This window comes from Panthera uncia, chromosome B1 (genome assembly GCF_023721935.1).
Source record: "Panthera uncia isolate 11264 chromosome B1, Puncia_PCG_1.0, whole genome shotgun sequence".
Lineage (NCBI taxonomy): Eukaryota > Metazoa > Chordata > Mammalia > Carnivora > Felidae > Panthera > Panthera uncia.
The window spans coordinates 83,841,436-83,867,239 of record NC_064811.1 but is presented as its reverse complement, the minus strand read 5'-3'; the positions used below and the strand labels follow the sequence as shown (position 1 = coordinate 83,867,239).

Below are 25,804 nucleotides of genomic sequence, written 5' to 3'. Positions count from 1 at the left end.
TGCAGGGGCTCAGGCCAGCACTGAGATCTGGGAGGAGAAAGAGGAAGTTTCTGGAACAGAAGAGAAACAGGGCTTCTTATTAAAGAAGGGGAATGTTATTTTTAGTCTCGGCATGAGTTGCTTTTAGTTGTTCCTCTGGGGAGTCAGCTTCTCTTTAAAGTGACTCTCTGGTATGGGAGCTGTCAGGTTAGAGACCTGGAGAATGTAACACTCCACACAGAGAACTTAAAATATCCACCGTAATTTTACTCGTGAACCTGTTATTTGCTCAGGGCTCCGCTGAACAGCTTGTCTCTACTTGAGCAGCACGGGCTGAGGCAGCTTGAAGGTTAGACGGGTGTGACGAATGGCTGGCGACTGGAATCCTCTCGAGGCTTCCTTCCCTGATGCATCTGCTGGTTGGTGCCGGCACTGGCTGTGAGCTCAAGTGAAAGCCATTGGCTGAACACCTACATGTGGCTTCTCCATGTGGCCACTTGGCTCCCTCAGAGCATGCTAACTGGGTTCCAAGAGGGGGCCTGGGCAGAAGCTGCATTGCATGTTCCTACCTAACCTCGGAAGTCACTTAGCATCACTTCTACCCTTATTGTAGGCCTCCATTGGCAAAGAAGGAATGTAGGCCCCTCCCCTTAGTGGGAGGAGTGTCAGCATCCACAACTTAAGACAGGAGACCTGTGTTGGCCTGTGGAGAATGACTGGCTGCCACAGAGAGGAACGGGTGGAGGAATGGAGGCATGGGCTTGTTGTTGGAAAATTAAGGAGAGCAAGCTACTTTTTCTTTTACTTTCAAGTACAACTTTCAAACACTGGAAGAATGGATTGGAGCATGTGGAGAAATAGCAATGTAAGAGAAAAACAGAAGTAGAATTGAAAAAATATATTTTCTTTATTTGGGACACACGGTGACACGAAGAACCCAAACTGGTTTTACACCAGACGGCAAAGTCTTGCTTAGAAAGGCCTCCTCTATTTCAAGATTATTCATCCATGATTTCTAGTATTTCTGTGGTTTAATTTTTGATATATTTGGAAATCATTTTGATGAAAGGAGGGAACTGAGAGTTCAGATTGACTTCTTCCAAGTGATTAACCAGTTGGAACATACACTTACTGATTAACCATCTTTTCCTTATTGATTTGAAATTTATCACATCCTAACTTCCTATTTTGGGGTCTACTTCTGGACTCCATTATTTTAATCTACTTTCATATCCTACACTCAGATAATTCTCCAACCCGTGAGCTCTGGAACTAGACAGATCTAAATTCAGAAGCAGCTTAGCCACTGCCTACTTGAATTCTTGGGCCTCAATTTGCTTCTGTGTAAGTTGGGGATAATTGTATATATCTGATTGGGTCATTTTCAAGATTGCATGACTTCATGTGTTGTGCAAAAGCGGAGACCATTAGCTCCCAGCCCCGTGCAGGTTGGGCTCTCTGGAAGCCGGCTCTGAGACGGAGCTTCATGAGTGGGATGTTTATTTGGGGGTGCCCTAAGATCAACGCCTGTGGCTGGGCAGGGGAGGAGGCAGTAACTGGGCAAGGGGAAGACCTGTGTTGTGACGCGGACCCAAGCACCAGCCCAGCTAGTGAGAAGGGGCTCGAGCACAGACAGCCCTTCAATACTGTCCTGGGCCGACCAGCATTTGTATGCCGCATCAATCAGTGTTACTTGAGGCCATCAGCGAAACGAGTGTGACCTGGGTGAGGTGGCTTTCTGAAGCTGAAGCAGCCCCCAAAGGAACTGACAGGTGGAAGCCTTTTGCTAAGTGTGTTCCCAGCGGCCGGGTGGACGTGTCCTTTGGTAAAGAGGCTTTCTTGGTTGCCTGTCACAGAGTTCACCACAGCCCCTCATTCGAATGCTTTTCATTTCTCCTCTCCCTTATTTCCAAGTCTCTGAGTGATGAACAGTTCAGCAGAGATTCACGCTGGAAGGCTGCCTGTCCCGAGCCCTCTGGTAGGTGGCTGAAGTACTTTATGCATCACAGAGGCACTGGGAACGCACCGAGGTGTGAGGAGGAATGATTTTGCACGAGGTGGAGTAAGGTGAGGCGATACAGCCTAAATGAAACGAGCCAAGCAAGGATTCGACAAACCCAGAGCTTTCATCTCACCTTAAAACACTTCTCTTTTGATCATTTATTTTTGTTCATTTCTGGGTCAAAAACTTGACTCTGAAGGGGAATGTGAATGTGATAACCAGGCTGTGGAATGATCCCGTGATTACAGGGAATCATCTCAGAAAAGTATTTCTGGAGATCAAACAAGATGAGGTCATCAATTTGCTTTTCTTTTTATTATAAAAGTAAAATAAAAAATAGCATTTATAAATCCAACATTTTTTCCTTTAAAGTATTTGATCTAAAAAACATATTTACAATAGCAAAATGCAGAAAAGGGGGAAAATACCATTTTCAGCACTGATTGTAACCATGTTTAAATATTGACATGTACAGGTTCTTTTTTTCAAATCACATAGATAACCACATTAGAAAAAGCAGTAAGCCTTTTTTATTATACACCGTGTGACTCTCATTTAAAACTATTCCTTTTCTTAATCCTTAATCTGAGTGCACGCCTGTGCTGTGGACGGCCAGAAATAACACCAGGTGGACACTGGGACACCTTTTAATGACAGTGGGAGCGCAGCAAGGGGACAGCAGCAGTGACCATGGAAAGCAGCCGGTAAAGCTCAATAAGCTAATTCGCCCACAAGGAGGCGCCAGCCCGGCTCGCCGTGACCGCTGGAGCAGCTGGAAGTGGACGGGACTAACATTCATGTGAGAACCAAGAAAGGAAGCCACCTTCAAAAGGCCTTGAATTAAATTCCGAGTGATTCAGGCAGGCTGGTTTTCCTCTGAGCACCTCTGGATGCCCTTCGCCTTCCTTCTTTTGGACAGTGTGGTGGAATTTCAGAGCTTTGGTTTTACATGGTGCGGGGCGCTGCCAGCAGGCTAGATTTTGCCTTCTATAGGTCCTTCCCGCCCGTACTCACGGGGCACTTTGTTAAGAGTCAGCAAGGAGCCGCCGCCGGTCAGAGACTCTGTAAAGCTGAGTTTGCGGAAGGAGGTCTCCACGCCGCTGTCACAGATGCTGTCGTCCCGGACCTCGTCTGGGGGAAGAAGCACAGATTCACTGGGGTGTGGCTGGGCAAAGGCAGAGTCTTAGCTCTCATACACCTTCCATTCTGGCCGGCCTCGGGGTTTGGATCTACAAGGCTCGTGGGCTGCTTCTGCCTATCGGGTTCCCCAAGTCACCGCGCCTCCCCGCCCGCGCTGCCTGCCTGTCTCTACTGTGCACGGTGAGGGGAGGAGGGAGAACCTTGAGAATATAAAAACTGTGAAGACATCAAAATTAGTCAAATGCTTTCACATCTCTTTTTTACCATCATGTTTATCAGAATCCTTTCTGAGTTCTCCTAACTCACAGTGTACTTTTTTTTCTTAGAAATCAGGTGTATTTTTCCAACCACCATATTACCTATTTTATAGCTGGGAAAATTGCTGAACCCTGGCAAAATAAATGGGTGACAGAAGCAGGAGGTAGAGATGAGCCATCTCTCCGGGGCCTCACGTGCTAGTGAACGCTGTATGTTGCGTCCAAAACATTCTGGTGGCAAAGAAAATAAGGTGATTATGATGAAAATGAATCTGTACTGAACAAGAGGTCAAATTCTCCTTGTTGAGAAGTGTCTTTAGAGATCTGAACAGTGTTGAGTTATTCCCCATAGAGAGGAAGTGATCAAAGAAACACAAGTCTAATATACACAAATCAAAATGATACCTTCATGTATATTCAATTCCAATATTAAAATATTAAGACCTTAATGGCATTGACACGGCTATTGTCTTCTAATTGACTTGTTGAGTTAATCCAATGAGCCAGTCTTTACTGGGTTTCTTTTAAATTTTTAAAAAATGTTTATTTATTTTTGAGAGACAGAGAGAGCATGAGTGGGGGAGGAGCAGAGAGAGAGGGAGACACAGAATCCAAAGCAGTCTCCAGGCTCTGAGCTGTCAGCACAGAGCCTAACGCAGGGATCGAACCCGCGAACTGTGAGATCGTGACCTGAGCTGAAGTCGGACGCTTAACTGAGCCACCAGGCACCCCTCTTTATTGGGTTTCTATTATGTGCCAGGAAGTACAAGGTATTTTAAAAATAACTACAAGTCAGAAATCAAATAAAATTTCAAAAATATAAGTATTTTCTGGGTGCTGGGTGGCTCAGTCAGTCGGTAAGCATCTGACTTTGGCTCAGGTCATGATCTCACCGTTTGTGAGTTTGAGTCCCACAGCAGGTGAGATCAAACCCTGCTTAGGATGAGCATGAGCCCCACTCAGGGTGAGACCCACTTCTCTCTCTCTCTCTGCCCCTCGTGGGATTCTCTCTCCCTCTCTCCCTCCTCCATTCTCCCTCATTCACTGTGCCCTCTCTCAAAAAATAAAAATAAATAAAATAAATAAAATAAAATAAAATAAAATAAAATAAAATAAAAAAGATATAAGTATTTTCCTGTTTCTTTGTGTAAAAGGAGCACCAGGTCAGGATATAGGAGATGTGGATTATTTTCCTGGTAGTCACATTATTCCTTTCTAAAGTGCACAACATCTGTCCTTACTCTCCTAGGAAGGGCCCTGATAAGTGACACTTGTGCTGAAACTGAAAGGCAAGAAGGAACCACCAGGTGAGGATCTTTGTAGGGAAGGGAAAGAGAAGGTTCAGGTCTTAAGACTGGCTCAGACCTGTGAGCAGAACAGTTGCAGGTGGGGGGGCCCGGGTGGTGGGGCAGGAGGAAGGGCATATGAAAGCATTTACAAGAGAGAATGGACAAAGGGACACTGCCTTTATTTATTTATTTAAATATGTTTATTTATTTTTGAGAGACAGAGCACAAGCTGGGGAGGGGCAGAGAGAGGGAGACAGAGAATGTGAATGAGGCTCCAGGCTCTGAGCTGTCAGAGCCCGATGTGGGGCTTGAACCCATGAGCTGTGAGATTATGACCTGGGCGGCAGTCGGCTGCTTAACTAACTGAGCCACCCAGGTTCCCCAGGGGCACTGCCTTTATTACTTACTGCTCTATCTTCAAAGCCTTATACTGGGCTAGGCACTCAGGATGCACTCAATAAAGATTTGGTGAATGGATGAATGAACTGGAAGGTATAAAACGGGAGTCACATAAAAGCAACTAATTTTTATTTTTTTCCTTTTTTTAAAAAACTGTTTATTTTGCGAGAGAGGGAATGGGAGCGAGCGAGTGGGGAAGGGAGAGAGAGAGAGAGAGAGGGAGTGAATCCTAAGCACAGAGACTGATGTGGGGCTTGATGACCTGAGCAGAGATCAAGAGTTGGACACTCAACCACCTGAACCACCCAGGTGCCTCTCGCCTTTTTTTAATAGCACTAATTTTTAAAAAGAATCTCACTATCTGTTGTGTTGAGAGTGGACTGAAGGGAGGGGGACAGCCTGGAAGCAGGGAGACCGATGAAGAGCCGCTAGAGGAAGTGGGGCAAAAAATGAGGGCGGGTGCACAAGGGTGGGTGTCTGAGAGCAAGGACTGGGCTGTGTGTGAGGTGGTTTCTAGCAGCAAGTGTCCGTGGGCAAAGTCTCAGATTTTTGTCTAAACCTGGAGGATGGCAGTGCTTCTGCCTGACATGGCCAACTGTTCATCTTTCAAAGATGAGCAAATTCTAGTTGCTGCTATGTTCTCAGTGGTGTGTGAGCCGAGGACACTGGATGAGTCAGGAGAGGGAAGGGGGGTGGGGGGTCCAGACAGAAAGTGCGGAGTGGTCGCTGAGAGAGGGCAAGAACCCATTTACAGGGAAACAAAGGGTTATTGGGCTGTGCTGGGAGTCTGTTATGTTATGTGTTTCAGATGAGTGATGGAGGGGTGGGTAAGGGTCAGTGCTGTAGGTTGGGAGGAGGCGAAGAGAGAAGGTGAAGCCATTGCAGGGGTGGAGGTGAGGAGCTAGGGTGCTGTGGTGGGAACTGGGGCCAGTCCTGGCTCTATAAGCCTTGCTCTGTATGTTTCTCTCTCTTTTTTAAAGTTGTTTTTTTTTTTTTTTTTTTTTTTTTTTTGAGAGAGATAGAGCAGGGGAGGGGCAGAGAGAGAGAGAGAGAGAGAGAGAGAATCCTAAGCAGACTTTGCACTGCCAGCGCCCAGCCCGACATGGGGCTCGATCCCACAAACTGTGAGATGATGACCTGAGCTGAAATCAAGAGTCAGACACTTAGCCGACTGAGCCACCCAGGTGCCCTCTGTCTTTTTTAATTTTAAGAGTGAGAGAAACACTATTTGCCTTAACCGGCCACATCATGTGGTTTTTAATATTTATTAGGAACTGAAGTGACCCACAGATTAATGTGACTGTTCCTGGGGACAGCCCCCCACCTGACTGGTAGCAGCAGGAGAGGGGCAGAGGGTAGAACCTGTGAGCTACAGGGGGAAGGACAGACACACTGGACCATGTACTCAGGGAACGATGGCAGGGAGGACAGCCATATCCCAAGACACTGAAGACGCAGTCTGGGGAGCAGAGATGATCTCAGCTGTCCTGTTGTTTCCTTACCTACTGGTGACCTTGTGGAGGCAGGTGAGAGGGGCAGTGAGAGGGTCTTCCCTGGGCTGGGGGCTGCAGTTACCGCGGTGCAGAAGGCGGCCTGGATCACTTCGATCGCTTCGGTATAGCCCATCTGTCTTAGGGCCTCCACCAGCTCTTTAATTGTCCCCCCAGAGACCTGTGAGGAAGACAGGAAGAGTGTGTCCCGGTGCCAGGAGCAAGTGGGCAGGCTGTCAGCATGACACGCACCACCCCCCTTAACCCCCGAGAGCGCCTGGCGGCACTGGAGGGGTCAGAGGGAAGAGCGGAGAAGGAGACACACGGTCGTCGAGTGGAGTTTCCTGTTTCAGCTCGGAGACCACTCAGGAAATCACAGAGAAGTGGCTTCCAGTAAGCACAGGGGACAGAGAGGGAGAGAAGTGCTGAGGCAGTGAAACTCTACCTGCAGCGAAGGTCGCGCCGTATCCCTGTTTGGGCTGAAGCTCTGAAAACCACCGAGAAACAAGAGCTAACAAGGAAATCTTCAGTAGAAAATAATTTCACCTCACAGAACCCTTCCCCTCACAGAAAGCTGACTCCATGTCCTGCCACAGGATGAAGGCATGTTCTTGGGGCCAGGAAGGTAACGCACATGAATCACAGTTTGTTCGGCGGGGGGAGGGTCAAAGTTCCCTCTAAGTAGGATTTTTGCAGGAAATCGCAAGGTATTTGAAAATAGGGAACACCTGAAGGTATCTGAAAGCTGTCTTCTTACAAAAGCGGGTTTCCACCCTGGCCTGGGTCACCCTCCCAGGATATGAGCCATGAGTGACTGGTTTTCCTCCTCACAGTTAAGGGAGGGGGGAGGGAACCAGGCCCAAGTCAGCGATGTTAACAGAGGAGGGTCCAATAAAAATGTGAGGTGATGTGTTACCTCGTAGTTGTCCATAAGAGTTTTAGAAGGAGCGGGACTCAGCCGGAAGGCATTATTTAGTATCCCCAGGCCTAACTTCTGTGCCAGGGTAGCCCAGTTTTTGTCTGGATCAGGGATTTCTAGCAACTTGTAGAGCTGCAACTTGGCATCTTCAGTCAGCTGTTTCATGTCTCCTGAAGGAATGAAGAAGAAACACGGCTGTCCTAAGCGACCAGAGTCACTCTGGAGGGACTGACCATGGCCACACGGCTGCCCTCTAATGCCCAGTGGGAGCAGTGAAGCTCCTCTCCTCGCAGTTGGCAGAAGCCCTGCCGAGTAGCAGCACTATACGCGTTTTGGTAGATTACGACTGGATATTCCCCCTTGCATACGTCCAGGATCTTCTGATTCTGAAACAAGCCACTGTGCCTTTCACAGTCCAGCCTGGATAATGCTGGCTCTCCCTCACCCCTTTAAATGACAGTGTGGAGAGGACACTGGTTAAGCGCTCACCTTGTGCGAGTAAATCATCGGATGTAAACTCTGGCTCATATGGTTTCCCATTTAATATATCAAACACCTGTTGGGAAGAAAATCATGGAAAAACCTTACACATTAAAGGCGCCAGGAGGGGAATCAGTTTCTTTATGATCAAGAACTGTGTCCTCCTTAGGAGGGCCTAGTACCCCAAAGGTGGAGGAATGGGAAGGAGTCAACACCGTGACCCATGAAATCATGACAATGCCCTTTGGGGAAAGAAAAGTCCTGGGGGCTCTGGGGCCAGGAGGCTGTGCTCTACAGGGGCCTCTGAGGTGGGTAGGAAGACCCAAGCCAACCTTGCAGAGAGCCAGGGCCACAGTCCTTCTGAGGGACAGACACCATCCAGGCCACCAAATCAGCCATGTGTTGGCACGTGATGTCTCCCTGGGAGCCAGGGTGAGGGCTGAGCTTACTCAGAGCTGTGAAGCTATGCCTCTTTGCTGCCCCCCCGCCCTCGTAAAAGCCTTATGAGAATGAGTTTAGTAAACTTGATCAAACAGGTATAGTAATGCTCACAAGGCCTGATGTTCTCTTTCCAGCACCATCTACATTTTAAATTGAGGGGACACAAAGGTCTCAGGTTAAAAGGAAAAATAAATTCCATAGCTACAGAGACCCTTCTGTGTTCTCTGCAGTTCACTTTGGGCGTGCTGACTTAGGTAAGGACAACATGGGGTCACTGAAGTGGGTTATCTTTCTGTGTTCTGTGGTGAGGCTTCTGGGAAAGCCAGGTGCTCAGCATAAAAGGGGAACCGTGTGGTCTCTGCCAGGGTCACTCAACTCAACACCACGGGCCGCGAAGAGGCCAACAAGCAGTTTTTGGATGTGGAGCAGCGCTTGCCCCTAAGAAAGTCGATTTTGTTGTGTTGGAGATCAACACTGGTTGGAGGGCCAGCCTCCCTCTGGCTCTTCTTCCTGGGCCGTAAAGACCTATCAACTGTTTGCACCTTCAGATTTCAGGTCACTAGAGTTTGGAGGAAGAGTTGAAGTCTATTTACTATGTTTATATTTATTAAAGTCCTCAGAAGACTCCCTGGGTTCTTTTTATGTAAAGGAGTCACTTACCATAGTTCTAAGACAACTGGAACATCTATCCTAGCTTCAGAAATGCAGCTGGGAACAATTCTGGTGTGAGCTCAGAACGGGAAACTCTTACGTGAGTTGTGTGTTTTCTCCTGCAGAACCCTCTCTCACAACTGAACCCTGATCTGATTAGGCATATGCTTTTACACTCATAACTCTCCTGACCTAGATCTTTCATGGATAGGCTTTTCAAGATAAATATGTCTCTTGACAAGCAGACTTTCTTAAAAATAAAAGGCATGTGCTTTGGGGAATAGAGACCCAGGAAGACCATCTGTTCTTATATTCTTGAATCATTAGCTCCCTCTGGAGCTGCCATCAAATAGCCTGGAGCCACACTCACCTGCCAGTTGGTGGCCATATCTAGAGGTGTGGTTCCAGGCACGACTCCTTCATCCTCTCCATCTTTTTCCCAAGAGTCATCCAGGTCATAGAGAGGCTCAAAGTTCTCCACGAGGGGATCTGCACCTGTGAAGTCAAGTTACACAGCATTAGGCAAACCCAGATCTTGTTGACTCTGAACTGCTTGCAGAGCTCAGGTTTCCAAAGGCAAAACACAATAGCTCCTAGAGGCAATTACACCTGGATAATTTTTATTTTTCCATTTTATTTTTAAAATATATTTTGGGGGGGGGGCGGCAGAGAGAGAGAGAGAGAGAGAGAGAGAGAGACAGAATCCAAAGCAGGGTCCAGGCTCCGAGCTGTCAGCACAGAGCCTGACATGGGGCTCAAACTCACGAGCCACGAGATCCTGACCTGAGCTGAAGTTGGACACTTAACCAACTGCGCCACCCAGGCGCCCCCACCTGGATAATTTTTGATACATAAAACATGTTTCTACAGAAATATTCAGAGAGCTTCTTTTAAATTCTAATTTATTTTGACTGTAAATATGTCTGATGATACCCTATATAGCTACGGACATTTTCAACAACAAAAGACGTGGAGTACCCTGACCCTCACATTTAAGTCTCTAGGACGGTTTTCAACCGAAAGATGCACCTTTCGTCTGAGGGGTAATGGCAGCAGTTTACAGGGACTGGGGTGTGCCCTCACCATTAAGGTCCTAGTTTTCTGTTTAGGTTTGTGCCCACCACTGCACACTCTTCACTCCATTCTCCCACTTGCTCAATAGAACAAAGAAACTTGCTGTATAGGGACAACATGCTCAGTTTTCTTCCTGGGTACAGCACTGCCAGGGTCCCGATCCTTAAACAAACAGACACCACAAAAAAACCTTCTCTTAGGAGGTACAGTTATTGAAAATTTTAGGGCTGCTCTTGGAAGAATCTAGTCTGCTTCTTAACGTGTAGCAAGAAAACACCAAAAGTCACTTAGAGATTAGAGCTAGAGTTACTTCTTAAAGGCTTAAAGACTGTTTTTATGGGACTGTTTAGTCTGATGTCTAACAAAACGGTAGTAAGTTCAGAACACCCTTCTGGGAAGAACTTGTTTTTATCTTGCTGGGAGAATGTTAGTTTTGTGCCAACTTCAATAATAGGAGAGGGCCTAATGAAAGTCAGAGAAGGATCTTCATGCTGTTTCTTAGTTCTTCCTCCCAGGCCTGGCCTGATCTTGAAGGCAGGGAATGCCACGTGACCATGGAAACAGTGGAGGAACTAAGAGGAACAATGTATGGGCTGGAGAAGGCTGGAGGAGCTGAACTATATCTCTCCTCCTTAAGTGACCTTCTTCAGGACTTTGAGCTCAGGACTAGGATTTGCATCTGAGTTCCTTCATTTATATAGTGGAGAAACCGCTACTCGCTACTCCTTTCATGGGATACTGAGAATTCAAGGGAAAGCATTTTTGAAAAGGTTATAGCTTCTTGTCTGAAGGAATTTCTTAATTATAATCAGTGACTACCCAAACTATGCATTCATAACTGCAATCAGAGTGTCCTGCTCAAGAGAAAGTTCAACTTGACAAAGGCTAAGAAGAGGCTATTGTTTCTTTGGATACGATTTTGTTTACTAGAAAAATGTGGGGCTCTCAAATAAAAAGTTTGTACATCTTCCTGGACTCAATTTTGAAAGAAGGTACTTACTTCACTCTGTTTTCTTAAATTTATGAAACATTTACTTCCCAAAAAGGTTTTAATAATCTCTAAAGTAAATCAGATATGCCAGAGAAGGTCTGAGATACTAATTCCATTAAACGTTTGCTGAGGTCTAAATATACAAGGCAAGAGAGATTCAAGGGTGAGCAGCGATAATTTTCTATACTTCACAGGACTAGAGAAGTGAACGGAGTAACACCTGCAAATCCTTGAGCAAAGTAGGAGAGAGAAACAGAGTAGAGAGAATAGGGTCTGGAGGTTCAGACGACCAAGTGTGATTCACAGGTATGCCACGTACTGGGACCCTGGGACTGGTACCCACAGGTCTCTCCAGTCTGCCTCCTTGGCTGTGAGATGGCAAAAATAATAATGGTACTTACCTCAAAAGGTTATTGCAGATTAAATGAGACCATGCGTGTGACATGCCTGGTGTATACACAGTAAGGTCAATAAAGGCTAGCCATTTCTAGTGCCTCGCATATGATAGTACTCAATACGTGACCCATTTGGTTTTTCCTATTATTTCAACTTCTAAGAGACCTCTGTTGCCAAAGGAAATTTTAAAATTATGTCATATACCAGTAAACTTTTTTCTGCAGACTTCTGGCAATGTCTGAGGCTGGTACTGCTCAGAGTTCTTTAAGGAATCAAATTCAACTTTTAAGAAGATCTCCTGTCGTGGGAGTCAACCTAAACCACGAACACCCAAAACAAACAGATGAAGTAGAGAGTAAAGATTGACATGCCCATCAGGATGAAGCCCGGGATTACTAGTCCAAAGAGCATCATGCAGTTAAAGCGTGATTTGTATTTACTCATGCCTTTCAGCAGCAGCTCTGTGGCTTAAAGAAGATGACATGGCTGCTGAATTGGGGTTGGGTTTGCACTCCTGATAGCGTTTTCCATTACTAACCGCCAGGCCGCCTTACCTGCTGCTTTGAGAAGAGCCGCCAGCCTGGTGGACCCTCTCCCGGCTGCTATGTGCAGGGGTGTGGTTCCATCATATGTGGTACTGTCTACATAGGCATCACCCTAAAATCCAGCCAACACAGGAAAGAGTTAGTGGAAGGTTCTCTCACGGTTTAGTCCCCACCTTCTCCTGTCAGCATGACCCTTCGGTCATGTTAATAGGTCATATTACTAGCCCAGTTGCTATTTGGGGCAGACTCTGTCACTGAAAACATCTCCAATTAGAGATACTGGGCAGATGGTGTCAGGAATGCCCGAAGCTGCTACTGTGGAGCCTTGAGTAGATACTGAATAAACAGAGGTACTGTAAGGAGAAAACCTGTTACTGACATCATTCCTTGAAAAGATGGTCTCAATTCCCTCTTGGGAATTGAATGCCAAGGCAAATACGTGTGTCCTTTACCTCCAGGAGCAGACAGCCAGCAAGGGAGATGTTGTTCCGCTCCACAGCCAGGTGCAGCGCCGAGCGCCCCGACTTCCTCTCCTGGGCGTTGACGTCGGCCCCGGCGGCCACCAGCAGCAACAGACAGGCCATGCTGTTGCTCATCACGGCTATGTGAATGGCGGTTAGACCTGCAGCCCAAGCACAGGGACAGTCATGGAGCTGGAAGGCTGCTCACAAGATGGCAAAACTGGACCCTATGGAAGGAATGCTGTCAAGTTTCAGCACGCCTCGTGTCTCTACTCCACACGGCCTCAAAAGGTGCTGTAAGTCTGTTGTTCTGCATGTAAACCCACAGTCTGCTTGTATGTTCTCAGGAGAAACAGAGCAAATAAACAATCTCTGGATAAATGATGCTTTCTATGCTCAGGCCTCTGCTTTTTCCTCCTACTAACTATTCCAAATCATCTTTAAAGAAATTAGTTATGGTGAGCAACAGAAATTCTCACAAGAGATGACGAACTCCAGGTGTCTAAGGAAAGCATTTTGGGGTGCAAATCAAATTACACACATTTATCAAATAGCTACCAATTGTTTAGAGAGCAGACAGAGAAGGTTATACCATAATGTGTGTTTGTCTCTTACCTTCCCCATTAGGGTGGTCGATAAGTAGTGCTGCCTTTTTGTGCTTGAGTAAAACACTGAGAATTTTATCTTGTCCTTCTTTGGCAGCTAGGTGCAAAACAGAGTTACCCAAGCGGTCCAGGAGGCTCAGGTCGGCCCCGGCCTTCAGCAAGTCCTCCACCACAGCCTCCTGCTTGGTGATCACGGCCAAGTGCAAGGGTGTCTGGCAAGTAGAGAAGGGGCAGGAGATACACTGGTCAGTGGCAAGCACCTGAACCCATGGGCTTGGTAGCTGCCACTACAATAGGTGGAGTCATCCCTCGGGGCCATTTCCCATTGCCAGATTAACGCCTCCCTACTGTAGATGTTCCATATCCTGTGCTAATGGAGTGTGTATGCTGGACTGCTATTGAGCCATGCAATAATTAAGATTATTTTTATATTTAAAATTCTTAACAGCTTTCTTGTTTCTCATTACAGCCCGCTGATTGTTAATATGTGAATTCTTCTAATAATAAATTTAAATGTATTGAATTTCTAGTAGGAATCTATCTTCAGCTGATAATTCTGTATGTTAACAAATCAAAGCAAGGCTACAAATTTACTGAAGAAGTTGAAATGAACTACTCAATAGAAACCGATTAACAAAGGTGCCATGATTCTACATTAACATGGAAAATGAGTTTGCTAAGTTAAAGAATATTTTTCCATGGACTGGCTCCATGAGGCAAATCAATAGAACTCTGGCACCTCCATTGTAATAACAGGTGTCAAAGGGTTCTAAATGTCTTTTTTAAAATTAATTAATCTATTTTGAGAAAGTGAGAGCATGACCGGGGGAGGGGCGGAGACAGAAGGGGACAGAGGATCTGAAGCGGGCTGTGCTGACAGCACAGAGTCCTTATGGGGCTCGAACCCACGAACTTCGAGATCATGACCTGAGCTGAAGTCGGACAGATGCTTAACCGACTGAGCCACCCAGGCGCCACAGAACTCTAAATGTCTTCACCAGGACAACAGAACTATCTCACTAAGAGGGCTCGGATGAACAAACAAGTGGAAGTGCCGGCACCTAATAGGTGCATAAACAGCCATCTGACTTAACTCTGCCCACAAAGCAGTGCCTCGGAGAATGCAAATGAGATGTTTTGCAAACTGAGTGTTTTCAAAATGAGCAAGACAAACACAATCAGGAAAGTATCTTTCAAAGAACTGAGGTCACCGACAGAGAATGGCAGTATATTTTTAAACAAATCAGTCTATTTCACAGAAGTCTGTGAAATCCAGTCTGTCTAGTGACAACTTGCCTAAACTTTTCTCCCTCAGTAAGCGATCACTGGCCACAGCAGAGCGACAGCAGGTGAGCCACAGCACTCTGGCTGCAGGACGACCACAGCACAGGAGATGCTGAAAGACGCTCCCGTGGCCGTGTCTCAGTTACAGTGATGAGCTCATACAACACAAACAAGACAGGCTATTCGGCCAAATTACCATTCTCTTTTATGTTTTTCATCTTTTACAGCTTGAAATAGAATGATGTCCTCAAAACTTTAGATACTGTAGCCAAGAGCCTTCTTCTCAAAAAATAAATATGTTAAAAAAAAAAAGCCTGCATTTATTAATCTAAAATGCTATTTGGGGGAGATGAAAAAAGTCTGAAAGAGAATGAGACGGAAAAAAAGATCTGAAATTACAAAATATTATACGATTCAGAAATCAGCAATTATCTCTAGACTTAATACGATTTTTTTCATGTTATACAAATTCTGTTACCATGATAAGCTTTTTTTTTTAAGTTCTCTCCTATAGTACCACCAATTTTTCAATTTCTTAATTTCTATGAGATTTCAGGATGTAGATCTTTAACCCTAGAATTACAGAATGTAGTGTGGATTGCATGTGAGAGTATACAAAAATGTCTATATATTTCAAGTATATATGTTTATGTAGCCAATATATGGAAAAGTAGTTACAAATGTAATAGTTGTATTTGGGAATGGAGTTGGGAGACTTGTATATTGCCAGGGAGGGCAACTTTTGAGTTTCTAGTATATTTCCTTATGTACCATTTAAAGAACCATGAATATATATTATATTTATAAAAATTAAAAATATAAAAGAAAAAAACCCCACATGCACAAAACCCCCCACTAATGTTACATGGGAATGTATGCAAACAAAACAATCCATATCAAACACATTAGAGTGGTTGTCTATGGTCAGGGGGAGAAGAAGAGGAAGGGTTTAAAGGCAACAGATTTCAGAAATGTTTTCAGAAGAATCCTAACTCTATACACTTGGATTATTTTGAGTGTATCTCTAGAGAGTGGGTGGGGAGAGCGATCTGATCATGACAGATGGTCACAGAAATGTACTAAGATTAGTGAATGGTATTTTGGGAGGTTGTCTAAGACAATTGCCAAATAATCCAAATTACTTAGAGAACTCTATAATTTTTCCATCAAGAACAGTTAACAGAGAAACTTTACAAAGATAAATGCAGCCAACTTTTAGCCTTTTCTAGTTCTCAGAGCAAAGTTGTGATTGGTATATGTTTCAGCCATACAAGGCATACCAGGGGATCCAGAATCCTTGCCCATAAATGAGAGCAGTGGTAAGTTGGGGGAAAAATGGACTTATGGTCTCCTGAGAGTCCCTGTATCAGAAGGCGTGGAAGTGTCAAGGGTGGTGGTTTTGAGATTTTTGTGTGTGTAGCCTACTGGAGAGAGTCTCTATATACGTAACCAAATGATACAGTAAGGAGGTTAGCACATAATAAATCACAACTACTAATCCTGCTGTGTGGTGTCCTTTGCAGAGCCTATTTATAAACAGAAAAACAAGTAATTCCTTGAATCTGACCTACAGGCAGTGACGTTAAGCAGCCTTTGAGAGGAGGACCGAGAAGTGACAGTGTCCCGTTCCCAGTTTTATTTGCAAACTTGTGATGGTTGAGAGGAACAATCCATCCTAAAGCCTGAGAGAATCAAGCTTTACGGGCCAGATGACTCTCCAAACACCAACAGCCCCCAAGATGGTATGCGAATCTGAAGACATCCTTTAAATGTCTACCTAAAATTAGAATTCACTTTCATTGCTTTATATTCTCAGTCAGTGAAGAATCCCCAACTTCATTCTTCCTTTGACATTAAGCATTACAGCCAGGGAAGGAGCCTAAAGCCTTACATCAAATGGGAAACTTACTTCCCTTCTCAGGAAACACCTATGCACAGATAAAAATCTAGTGACAGCCACATGTAAACATTTTAGTTCGTTTGCTTTGAAGAAATAAAAATGATTCACAACACCTGCTTTAACAATTGAGAAGGGGAACAGGTACTTTACTGTGCAATTAACTGCACATGATTGTTGTCCACATTTTTAGAGTGACAGATATGCCTGGACCAGGCATCTGAGCACACCATCCAGGCCAGCAAGGGCTGGGAAGTCACTTTGGGTGCAGTGAAGGGAGGGAGAAAATGGGAAAGATGAGAAGGGGCCAGACCAGGAGACTGGGACCAAAGCCAGGTGGGCTGGGGCAAAGGCAAGCTAGGAGGAGACTGTGCTCCTGGGCAGGAAATGGAACAGCCCCGGTGGTAGCGTGCCCCTAACCAGAGAGACCGGCTCCGACGCCAGCATCCAGGCTTTGGTTCCGCCAAGCAGAAGTTTCGATCTCTGCATGTGCCTATCAGGCACCCTCACAGGGTCCCAGCTACCTTCTCTCTGCCATATCTGCAGACTTCTGTACCAGGGTTCCTCGAGTTGCTTTTGAGCCCACTGAATTCCTGTTCAAACCTGATCTGGGCAAAACTCTGGTGTTCCCTGTTTTCCTCAATTTGAGATGTCTTTCTGTTTTTGAAAGACACTTTCTCCTCAACCAACCTTTTTACCTTTCCGTATTCTGATTTCAGCACCCTTTCTTTGATACACACTTAATCTAGATGTTGTAAAAATGTGTTTTAGCAGACGTCAAAATTCTTATAAATTACTGGCTTTCCAACTTAATTTTTTTTCAGTTGTATTTTTCTTGACAAATATGATGTATTACTCTAGGTTTCTCTGTACTGCATATTTGAAAGCTGCTAAGAGAGTAAATCTTAAAAGTTCTTATTGCAAGAAAAACAAATTTGTAACTATGGGTGGTGATGGATGATAAACTTATTTTGGTGATCATTTTGTGATTTATGCAAATATCAAATCGCTATATACCTTAAACTAATACAATGCTATATGTCAGTTATATTTCAGTTAAAAAAAGAGAGAAGAAAAACAGGTGCTCAACATCACTCATCAGGGAGATGCAAATCAAAACTACAATGAGATATCACCTCACACCAGTCAGAAAGGCTAAAATCAAAAACTTAAGAAACAAGTGTTGGTGAGGATATGGAGAAAAAGGCACACTCTTGCACTGTTGGTGGGAATGCAAACTGTTGCACCCACTGTGGAAAACAGTATGGAGAATCCTCAAAAAATTAAAAATAGAACTACCCTAAAACCCAGTAATTGCACTACTGGGTATCTACTCCCAAAATACAAAACACTAATTCAAAGGGATACATGCACCCTTATATTTGTAACAGCATTGTTTACAATGGCCAAACTATGCAAACAGCCCAAGTGTCCATCAACAGATGAATGGGTAAAGGAGATGTGACACACACACACACACACACACACACACACACACGGATATTATTCATCCATAAAAAAGAATGAAATCTTGCCATTTGCAACAACATGGATGGAGCTAGAGAGTATAATGCTAAGTGAAATAAGTCAGTCAGAGAAAAACAAATACCATATGATCTCATTCATATGTAGAATTTAAGAAACAAAACAAACAAGCAAAAGGGGGAAAAAAAGTGAGGAGCAAACCAAGAAACAGGCTCAACTACAGAGAACAAACTAATGATTACCAGATGGGAAGTGGGTGGGGGGATGGGGAAAACAGGGGATGGGGATTAAAGAGTATACTTAGTATAATGAAAAAAACACAACAAATTAAGAAAAGAAAAAAAAAATGGATCAACTCTTTGACAGATTTCTAAAGTGTAAACTTTGTCTTCCCCCAGCATGAGTGGGGGATTTCTACCGTGGAGTGATTTCTATTACATTCATAGGTTAAAGGATCCTAAATCATAAATAATATTCCCAAGTAATGGGCTTTTAGGATATAACTTATACAACAATGCACTGTATTTTTGCTACTGTTAACATTATTAGAAATAATACATATACACATGCACACGCACATGTGCAAACACGCACCAACGGTGAAGTTTTCTTCAGTTGGTGTTTCTGCTTACCTGGTAGAGATCATTTCTCATATTGATAATGTCATCAGAAATCAAGCCAGACGTGACTTCTAGTAGATCCCTCACAAGCTGGGCATGAAGATGGATGATTGCTAAGTGTAAGACACTGGAAAAAAAAGAGTGGCAATAATCAGCTGAAGTGTTAGTGAAAAAAAAAAAAAGATTTCCAAGAAACGATCAGACTTGCAGACTGAACCTGGCTCTCAAACTTAAGTTTTATTTGGGCCCCAAATGCCTTGAATATGAGGTGGGGATGTTCTGTTGCTTATCCAGGCAGCTACACTCATTTACCATGCTTGCCTGGCCTCTAGGGGCATTTTGGTTTGACCTTTGAGGTATACAGGGATCTGGGCCTTGAGGCAGAGAGGCCTAAGTTCAAATCCCAACTCTGTCTCCCTGCAGTGGTTTTGGTGCATTTTCTCCTCTAGCCTCTTCCTGGCTTCCCTTTACATACAGATCATGTATGGAAAATGCCCAGCACTTGGAACTATTCAGAAAAATGTAGTTACTTCACCTAGCCTTGCCAGCCTCCTCTAAAACACAGTGTGGTGTCTTTTTAAAGATCTTTCCAGACCCCAGGAGGGGAGGATAGGGTTAGGCTTTTAACTACTGGGAGAAGATTCTTGAGGCAAATTTCTGAAGGAACAATGTGATTATATTTCTCCCTTGCAAATATTCCCTCTGCCTGGAATGGTTTTGCTCCTCTTCTCTGCCTAGACAATGCCTACTCCATCCTTCACATTCCAGTTCAAACCTCACCTCGTCTCTGAACTTCCTAGGCGGACCACACTGTCTCCACTCAAGTTCACTGCTTGTTATGCAACTGTAGTTTTTCGTATGCCTTTCTCCCTCTCTGACCTGTGACCTCAGGGCTGGTTCTCCCTGGGTCAGCCTCAAGCCCTGGCACACAATTTAAGCACTAGGACCTTATGCTAATGAGGTCGAAAATATCGGCAGGTGCCAAGCATCACTCCTAGGGACACAATGTTTTAATTGTTAAAACAACTTCCTATTAAAATTAATTTGAAATGATGCGACACTAACAACAATAAAAGTTGTTTAGAGCTTCTATTTGCCAGACCATCATAAGCAGTTGACATACGTGATCTTATTTAATCACAACAAGAAGCCCTGTGAGGTAGGTTAACATTATCCTCATTTTTCAGATGATGAAACTTGGACTTGTAGGTATAAGAGAACTCAAGTCAGGTCATATAACTAGTGAGTGGTGAAGCTGGGAGGCCAGCCCAGGTCCACCTGGCTCCAAAGCCATCTCTTAATCCCTTAAGCCACCCTGCTGAGGGGGCACATGGGCACTGCTCTGTGGAGTCACAGATGGACACCTAAGATAATGAATATTCCAAAGTATGGACAGATTGTGATACAGAGCACACTCAAAGTATCGCATGGTGGCAGGACAGCTGGGCTTTGAGGCACAGCCTCGATTTTCTCCAAATGAAAAATCTTCGGTGTCACTTTATTCAGACCTCTTTCTTAGCAAAGGCAAGTGTAAAATTTTACTAGGGATTAACATTGGCACAGGAGGGCCTGAAAAACTAACTTCTGACTTCATTACTTGAGAGAGCAAATGATGTCAAGGTGTCACTACTGACTCTTGAAACGTGAGACTGGAAGAAGACTTCTAAAAAGGGCTTCAAGTCTGATGCAGCCATGACGCATATGTACCAAGAAAAAGGTCATACTTCAAAACTGCCTAGAAATTTCCATGCGCAGCTCAGCATTTCATAGCAGAAGTACATTCTCTCTCCCCCTTAAATCCTCACACCTTCATGGGAATTTCCCCAACACCAGAAGTTCTTTTCTTTTCTTTTCTTCATTGTATATGCTGTGATGACTAATGGTTACAAGATTCAGATTATTAGCTGAGCGTGACGAGTTCAATGAAAACGAGACCTGAGCTGTGAGGACCAATGGTTTTCCTTTGTCTGCATTCTTACGAGGGCTCCTCTTTGGTCTCTCCACATCGCTCGTCTCTGCCCTCTACCTGTGGCAAGCCCCGAGGGCCTGCTTGCAGGAGGAGTATGTTTGTGGTCCTAGGAGGGGACTCTAAGTATTCATGTTCTGCTGGGTGGGGAAGGTCACCTCCTTGGTCCCTCCATATGTGTCCTTACACATGCGTGGTGTATGGTATATGAAGGGAAGGCTGTGGAAAAGATTTCGGGGCGTATGAATTCAAGTGGGTGCATTGAGGGGAATGCGTGCGTCTTCCCCTCAATGCACCCACTTGAATGCATGTGCCCCGAAATCTTTTCCACAACCTTCCCTTCATATACCAGCAGCCCTTCCTAGCTTCTATGTGCTCATCTTTCTCAGGCTCATCAATGCAGCAGGTCCCTGAAAATATCACTTGAAACCCTGTTCTATCTTGGTTAACTGCTTTCTCTTGTGGTTCCATGTTATTGAGTGCTAATTGGATTCTTTAACCCTGTAAAAGCATTCTGCTGTTCGCAGCATTGCATGAGGAAGGCTGTACCGGTTCCTCTCATACTGTATAACAAGGCCAGTGGTTATACCACATCCTTGGTTACGTTGCAAGGAATGAGAACAAAGGTCTCTGTTTGAAACCCTGAGGTTGGCACTTTCCTGAAGTGTTTGATTCAGTTTTTTAACTGAGGTTGAAAACATAGCACTCAGGAACTCCTCTACAGAAAAGGGTTTCTCAGTGTTGACACTATTTTAGGAAAGTTTTAGATAAGGCCCTTGACTCGAATATGAGGGCTGTTGTCTCTTGTTATTCTCACTGGCTTTTGAGATCATTTTGGAGTCTCGATGCGAGGACTCCGAGAACTGTTTTAGAAAGAAGCCAGGTGCTTTGCAAATATAAGCTCAGTAACAGCAGAAACGGAGGCATGCTGAGTGGAATGTTGGACTCCCACACAGCGTGGGTTATGGCTGTCACAGGAGTCTGATCCAGTCCCAGACTGGTAACCAGTAGCAGAGGCAGTAGGGAAGGAACCAATAACTGGGAAAGAATGACAATGATCGCTTACTTGTTTTGTTACCGTTGTTGTTGTGCTGTCTTTACTGGGCTTTTTCTTGACACTACTACCAGGAGAACTGTGCAGCCGGGGTAACAAGTGCTTTAGGAATTTGGTTGGACCACATTTATTGTCATCTCATTTTGGTAAATAAAGCAGATGTTATTAACCCAATAAATAAATACGTGTTTGTTAAATTTTATCCCAAATGTTATCCCAATAAATAAAGCAAGGTTTTTGAAAACGTACCATTCCCCGCACATATCTTATCCTTCTTGCCCAGCCTGATGTGCTCTTAGATGAGGGCTTAAATGTTCTAACGTCCAACAGGTGGGAACCACAGGACCGGAGAAGCAAATTATGGATTCAACCTCACTGACACAGGACTGTCCGTGACAGTCTTCCAGTTACAGGACCCAATACCTTTAAACAATTCTTTTTATCCCTAGCCAGTATGCATACGATGATTTTCTCACTTCCTTACCCTAAAACAACCTTTGTTTGCAAAAGTCCTGACTTACCTGTCCCCATTCTCATCCTGCACTGCAGCGAGATGGCGCTGAACAGCCAGCAGCATCTTCACATCTCCTGTCACTGCGTAGTCAAAAAGGGCATTGGCATGCCGCTTGGCCAGCTGCATAGCCTTCTCTAGGAAGAGGTTATCTGCAAGGCAATGAGCACAATCACAGTGGAGTTTCCTATACTTGCTCTACGGGTGTGGCATGCCTGGGGCCAAAACCATCAACACCAGTGTTCTGATACCTCGACCCACATCGTTTTAGTTGCATCTGCTCCTTTCAGTGCTCCTGGGTTGCGTTCGTTAGCAAAAGCACAACTGCACGTTGGCTTACTGACAAATACAGAGGCTGATCTGAAAACTCTGTCTGTGGTTTGTTAGGGGAAAGAAATTTAGATAGGTCTGTTATTTCAGGGGGAACAATCAGTCTCCAAATAATGTTGATTGGCTTGACTATACTGTAAATAATCAATCTCTTGATGAAATAATCCTTCATTGGAGTCTTAAACCACTGTCTTGTTAGGCAAAGTGTCAAAAACCACAGTCTCTGCCACAGACAGACTTTCCCTAAGCCATCCGTGTTCTTGTGAAGTTTGCTTCAAGGTCAGGAAAAGGCAAATTTGGACCTGAGGGTCAAAACCAGTATGTGGCCTGTTTTTATACGGTCCCCTACCTAACCATGCTTTGTATGTTTTTAAAGCGGTATTTAAAAAAAAAGAATTTGTGATAGAGACCATAAGAGGCCACTAAGCTGAAATATTTGCTCTCTTTCCCTTCTCTTTTCTCTAATGAGTACTGGTTCAAATTACGTGCAAAGTGCACTGTCCCCCTTAATCCTAATTGTTCAAAGAGGGCATCAAGGTAAAAGGAAAAGTTCTCATTTTCAGGCAAAGTTCTACTTCAGTGTGATGGTCCAACTACGGTCTAGAGGAAGAAGACTATTGAAGTTATGGGAACTTCTCTATTATCTGTGGTGGAAATGAATTAGATTATCTCCCACGATATCCTAAAACTGCATAATTATGACTGGAGAATGCATATGCATATTCCAGTACTTTATTCAGAGATAACACAGGGAAAATGGAAATTTCAGTGTGAATTAAATGCTCTGACACATGCTTTTCAAGAGGCATACAGGACTCTGAAGGGCACACCGAACAAGATATTGATATATCATTTTTAGATTAACAGAAAATAAACCGGTCTTCTGACAATAGCTTCCTGGAACCAACCTATCCCCTCACCAGTCAATACAATGTAATCACATGTGTACTCACTTACCCTGAAACCTAGAATTCTCTTCCTTTACTCCTACTGTATACGTCAGGGTAACTTCATCTTCTCCAGTGCCAGACTCCTTATCTTGTTCTGTGGGCTCAGTTACTTTCCCAGAGAGGTTCACTGCGTCTCTGTCCACACTCTTGCTGCAACCCTCAGGGTCATTTTTAGATGGGGAGTCTATGGTTCCTAAGATAAAAGCAGAAACATCAGATTTTTCTCACTAAATTCCATTAAGTGATAATTCCCTGTTTCAGCGAAGGTCAGATAAAAGATAGGCAAGTTTACTGCAAAGGGAAAAGAAAAACAGTAATTTGAAATTCCTTTTAAAATACTCATATCATAGGTAACCTGTTTTGGAGCTATTTTAAACTCTCACGTCTAAAAGACACATTTTTACGGAGTTATATGTGACATATTCCATTAGTTTCAGGTGTACAATATAATGATTTGATATTTGTATATATTGTCAAATGATCACCACAGTAAGTCGAGTTACCATTAGCGCACATAGTTACAATTTTTTTGTGATAAGAACTTTCAAGATCTTAAAAAAAATTTCATATACACTTTTAAAAACTTACATTTCATTCTGTTTATTTGTAAAGGAGAAAAATGAAATAAAGCTCTTCTGTGAATTGCAGGGAAGTGGAATTTTTAAAGTTTAAATAGAAACAGAGGAGTTATGGGGTGCGTGGGTGGCTCAGTCAGTTAAGCTTCTGACTTCAGCTCAGGTCATGATCACACAGTTTGTGAGTTCGAGCCCTGCATTAGGCTCTGCACTGACAGCTCAGAGCTTGGAGCCTGCTTCAGATTCTCTGTCTCCCTCTCTCTGCCCCTCCCCCACTCATGCTCTGTCTCTCAAAAATAAATAAATGTTAAAAAAAATTTTTTAAATAACATATAATAACAATAAAAAAAGAAACAGGAGTTATGGGGTGCCTGGGTAACTCAGTCAGTTAAACATCCAACTCTTGATTTCAGCTCAGGTCATGATCTCATGGTTGAAAGATCGAGCCCCCTGTGGGGCTCCTCACTGAGCCCAGAGCCCCTCTCCCTCTCTCTCTCTCTCTCTCAAAACACCCCAAACAAACAGGAATTATTTTTTTCCTAATGCTAATTAACCAAGCAAGTTGTTAAGACATAATATCAAGTCACATTCTGTAGTGTGGGAGTTACTTGGTATGCCATTTCTGTGCTCTTTCCAGTCTGACCATATTATCTGGCAGGTACTATGAAAGCACCTATGTTTTGTGAGCAGAGCTGGTTCAAATCCAGGTCCTGCCAATAACAGATATGTGCCTTCAGTGAGTGAATGAACCTTTCTGAACGTTGGTGTCCTCTGTCCATAAAATGGAGGCATTACTATTTTCCTTAGAGCAATCATGAAGATGACAGTTAAAACATGTAGAAATAGCACCTGACATCAAACAGGCATTCAATACATGGGAAGACTTTATTGTATTATTGCTTCAATGGGTACACTAGAATGGACACGTAATACAAGCTACGAACACAGCATGTGACAACTGCATATGAAGGGATGCATTTGAGGGGAAAGGCCATCCCTATAAAACTCAAAATGTCTTCAAAAGTGTAGCATTTGAGAAGAAAACAGGAGAGGACAGTTAAGTTTGGTGACTTTTTTAGTCAAGTGTCTCCATATGTCCCTTTTTAATGCTCTTTTCTTCCCCTTGTTCATGTCACTTAAGAAGTAAATATAGGGGCGCCTGGGTGGCTCAGTCGGTTAAGCGGCCGACTTCGGCTCAGGTCATGATCTCGCGGTCCGTGGGTTCAGGCCCCACGTCGGGCTCTGTGCTGACAGCTCAGAGCCTGGAGCCTGTTTCGGATTCTGTGTCTCCCTCTCTCTGCCCCTCCCCCGTTCATGCTCTGTCTCTCTCTGTCTCAAAAATAAATAAACGTTAAAAAAAAAAAAAAAGAAGTAAATATATAAGTAGAAACATAAGATTGGGAATAGAATTTATATTTGCCACAGGAAATAACATTTTTTTATGCAAAAGTATCTTCTCAGTTTACCTGCATTTATCAAATTTTTTCAAGATGACAATGTGATGAGTAATAATATAAAACTTTTAATTTTTCATTCTTTTTTCACTATTGGAAAAAAAACTGTATTACTTACCATGTTTCATCCCAGCATTAGATTTAGTGGTTCCAGGATGGAAGGTAATTCCACCGTATGTAGGGAATCCATAGTGGGGGAAGCCATACCCTGAAATGGCAAGCAAAACAAATGAAACCTCATGATGGGTGCGTGTGTGTGTGTGTGTGTGTTTTATGAAGAGTCAGCAAAGTTTGGTGTCCTTCCCTCAGGTGAGCACAGGCTTTGGTGTGGGAGGGCAGAGTGCCCGACGTGATGCTGCCATTGTGAGTTAGTAAGACACATTGTGGGGATCATGGGATGATCAGAATTCCACTCGGACCAAGTTTACATTTTGGCAACTCAGGCAATGCCCAGGCCTGGGGCCGCATGGAGGAGTTCACGCTGGAGAAAGTCTCCCACTGTTGTGTGGGAGTGCTCACCACCCAAACTCAGACTTGCTGACACAGAGGGCCTTGAAAT

At 44.1% G+C, this 25,804-nt stretch overlaps 1 protein-coding gene across 4 annotated transcripts in view; it reads right to left on the bottom strand.

Moving 5' to 3' along the window:
- Positions 1-2,281: 2,281 nt before the first annotated feature.
- The window catches only part of NFKB1 (nuclear factor kappa B subunit 1), a 118,890-nt gene continuing 95,367 nt past the window's right edge, over positions 2,282-25,804 (bottom strand). For 2 of the 4 annotated variants that reach the window (XM_049632132.1, XM_049632134.1), the window contains exons 13-24: positions 25,364-25,453; positions 23,224-23,409; positions 21,947-22,088; positions 18,418-18,532; positions 13,130-13,331; positions 12,506-12,675; positions 12,063-12,165; positions 9,418-9,542; positions 7,965-8,031; positions 7,473-7,645; positions 6,569-6,737; positions 2,282-3,112 (exon numbers count right to left, since the gene is read on the bottom strand). In XM_049632132.1, coding sequence (XP_049488089.1) covers positions 2,955-3,112; positions 6,569-6,737; positions 7,473-7,645; positions 7,965-8,031; positions 9,418-9,542; positions 12,063-12,165; positions 12,506-12,675; positions 13,130-13,331; positions 18,418-18,532; positions 21,947-22,088; positions 23,224-23,409; positions 25,364-25,453 — 1,700 coding nt within the window. In that variant the 3' untranslated portion in view covers positions 2,282-2,954. Of the gene's footprint in view, positions 3,113-3,388; positions 6,738-7,472; positions 7,646-7,964; positions 8,032-9,417; positions 9,543-12,062; positions 12,166-12,505; positions 12,676-13,129; positions 13,332-18,417; positions 18,533-21,946; positions 22,089-23,223; positions 23,410-25,363; positions 25,454-25,804 lie in introns of those variants that run through there. The other 2 variants (XM_049632130.1, XM_049632131.1) reach the window with 1 other exon arrangement.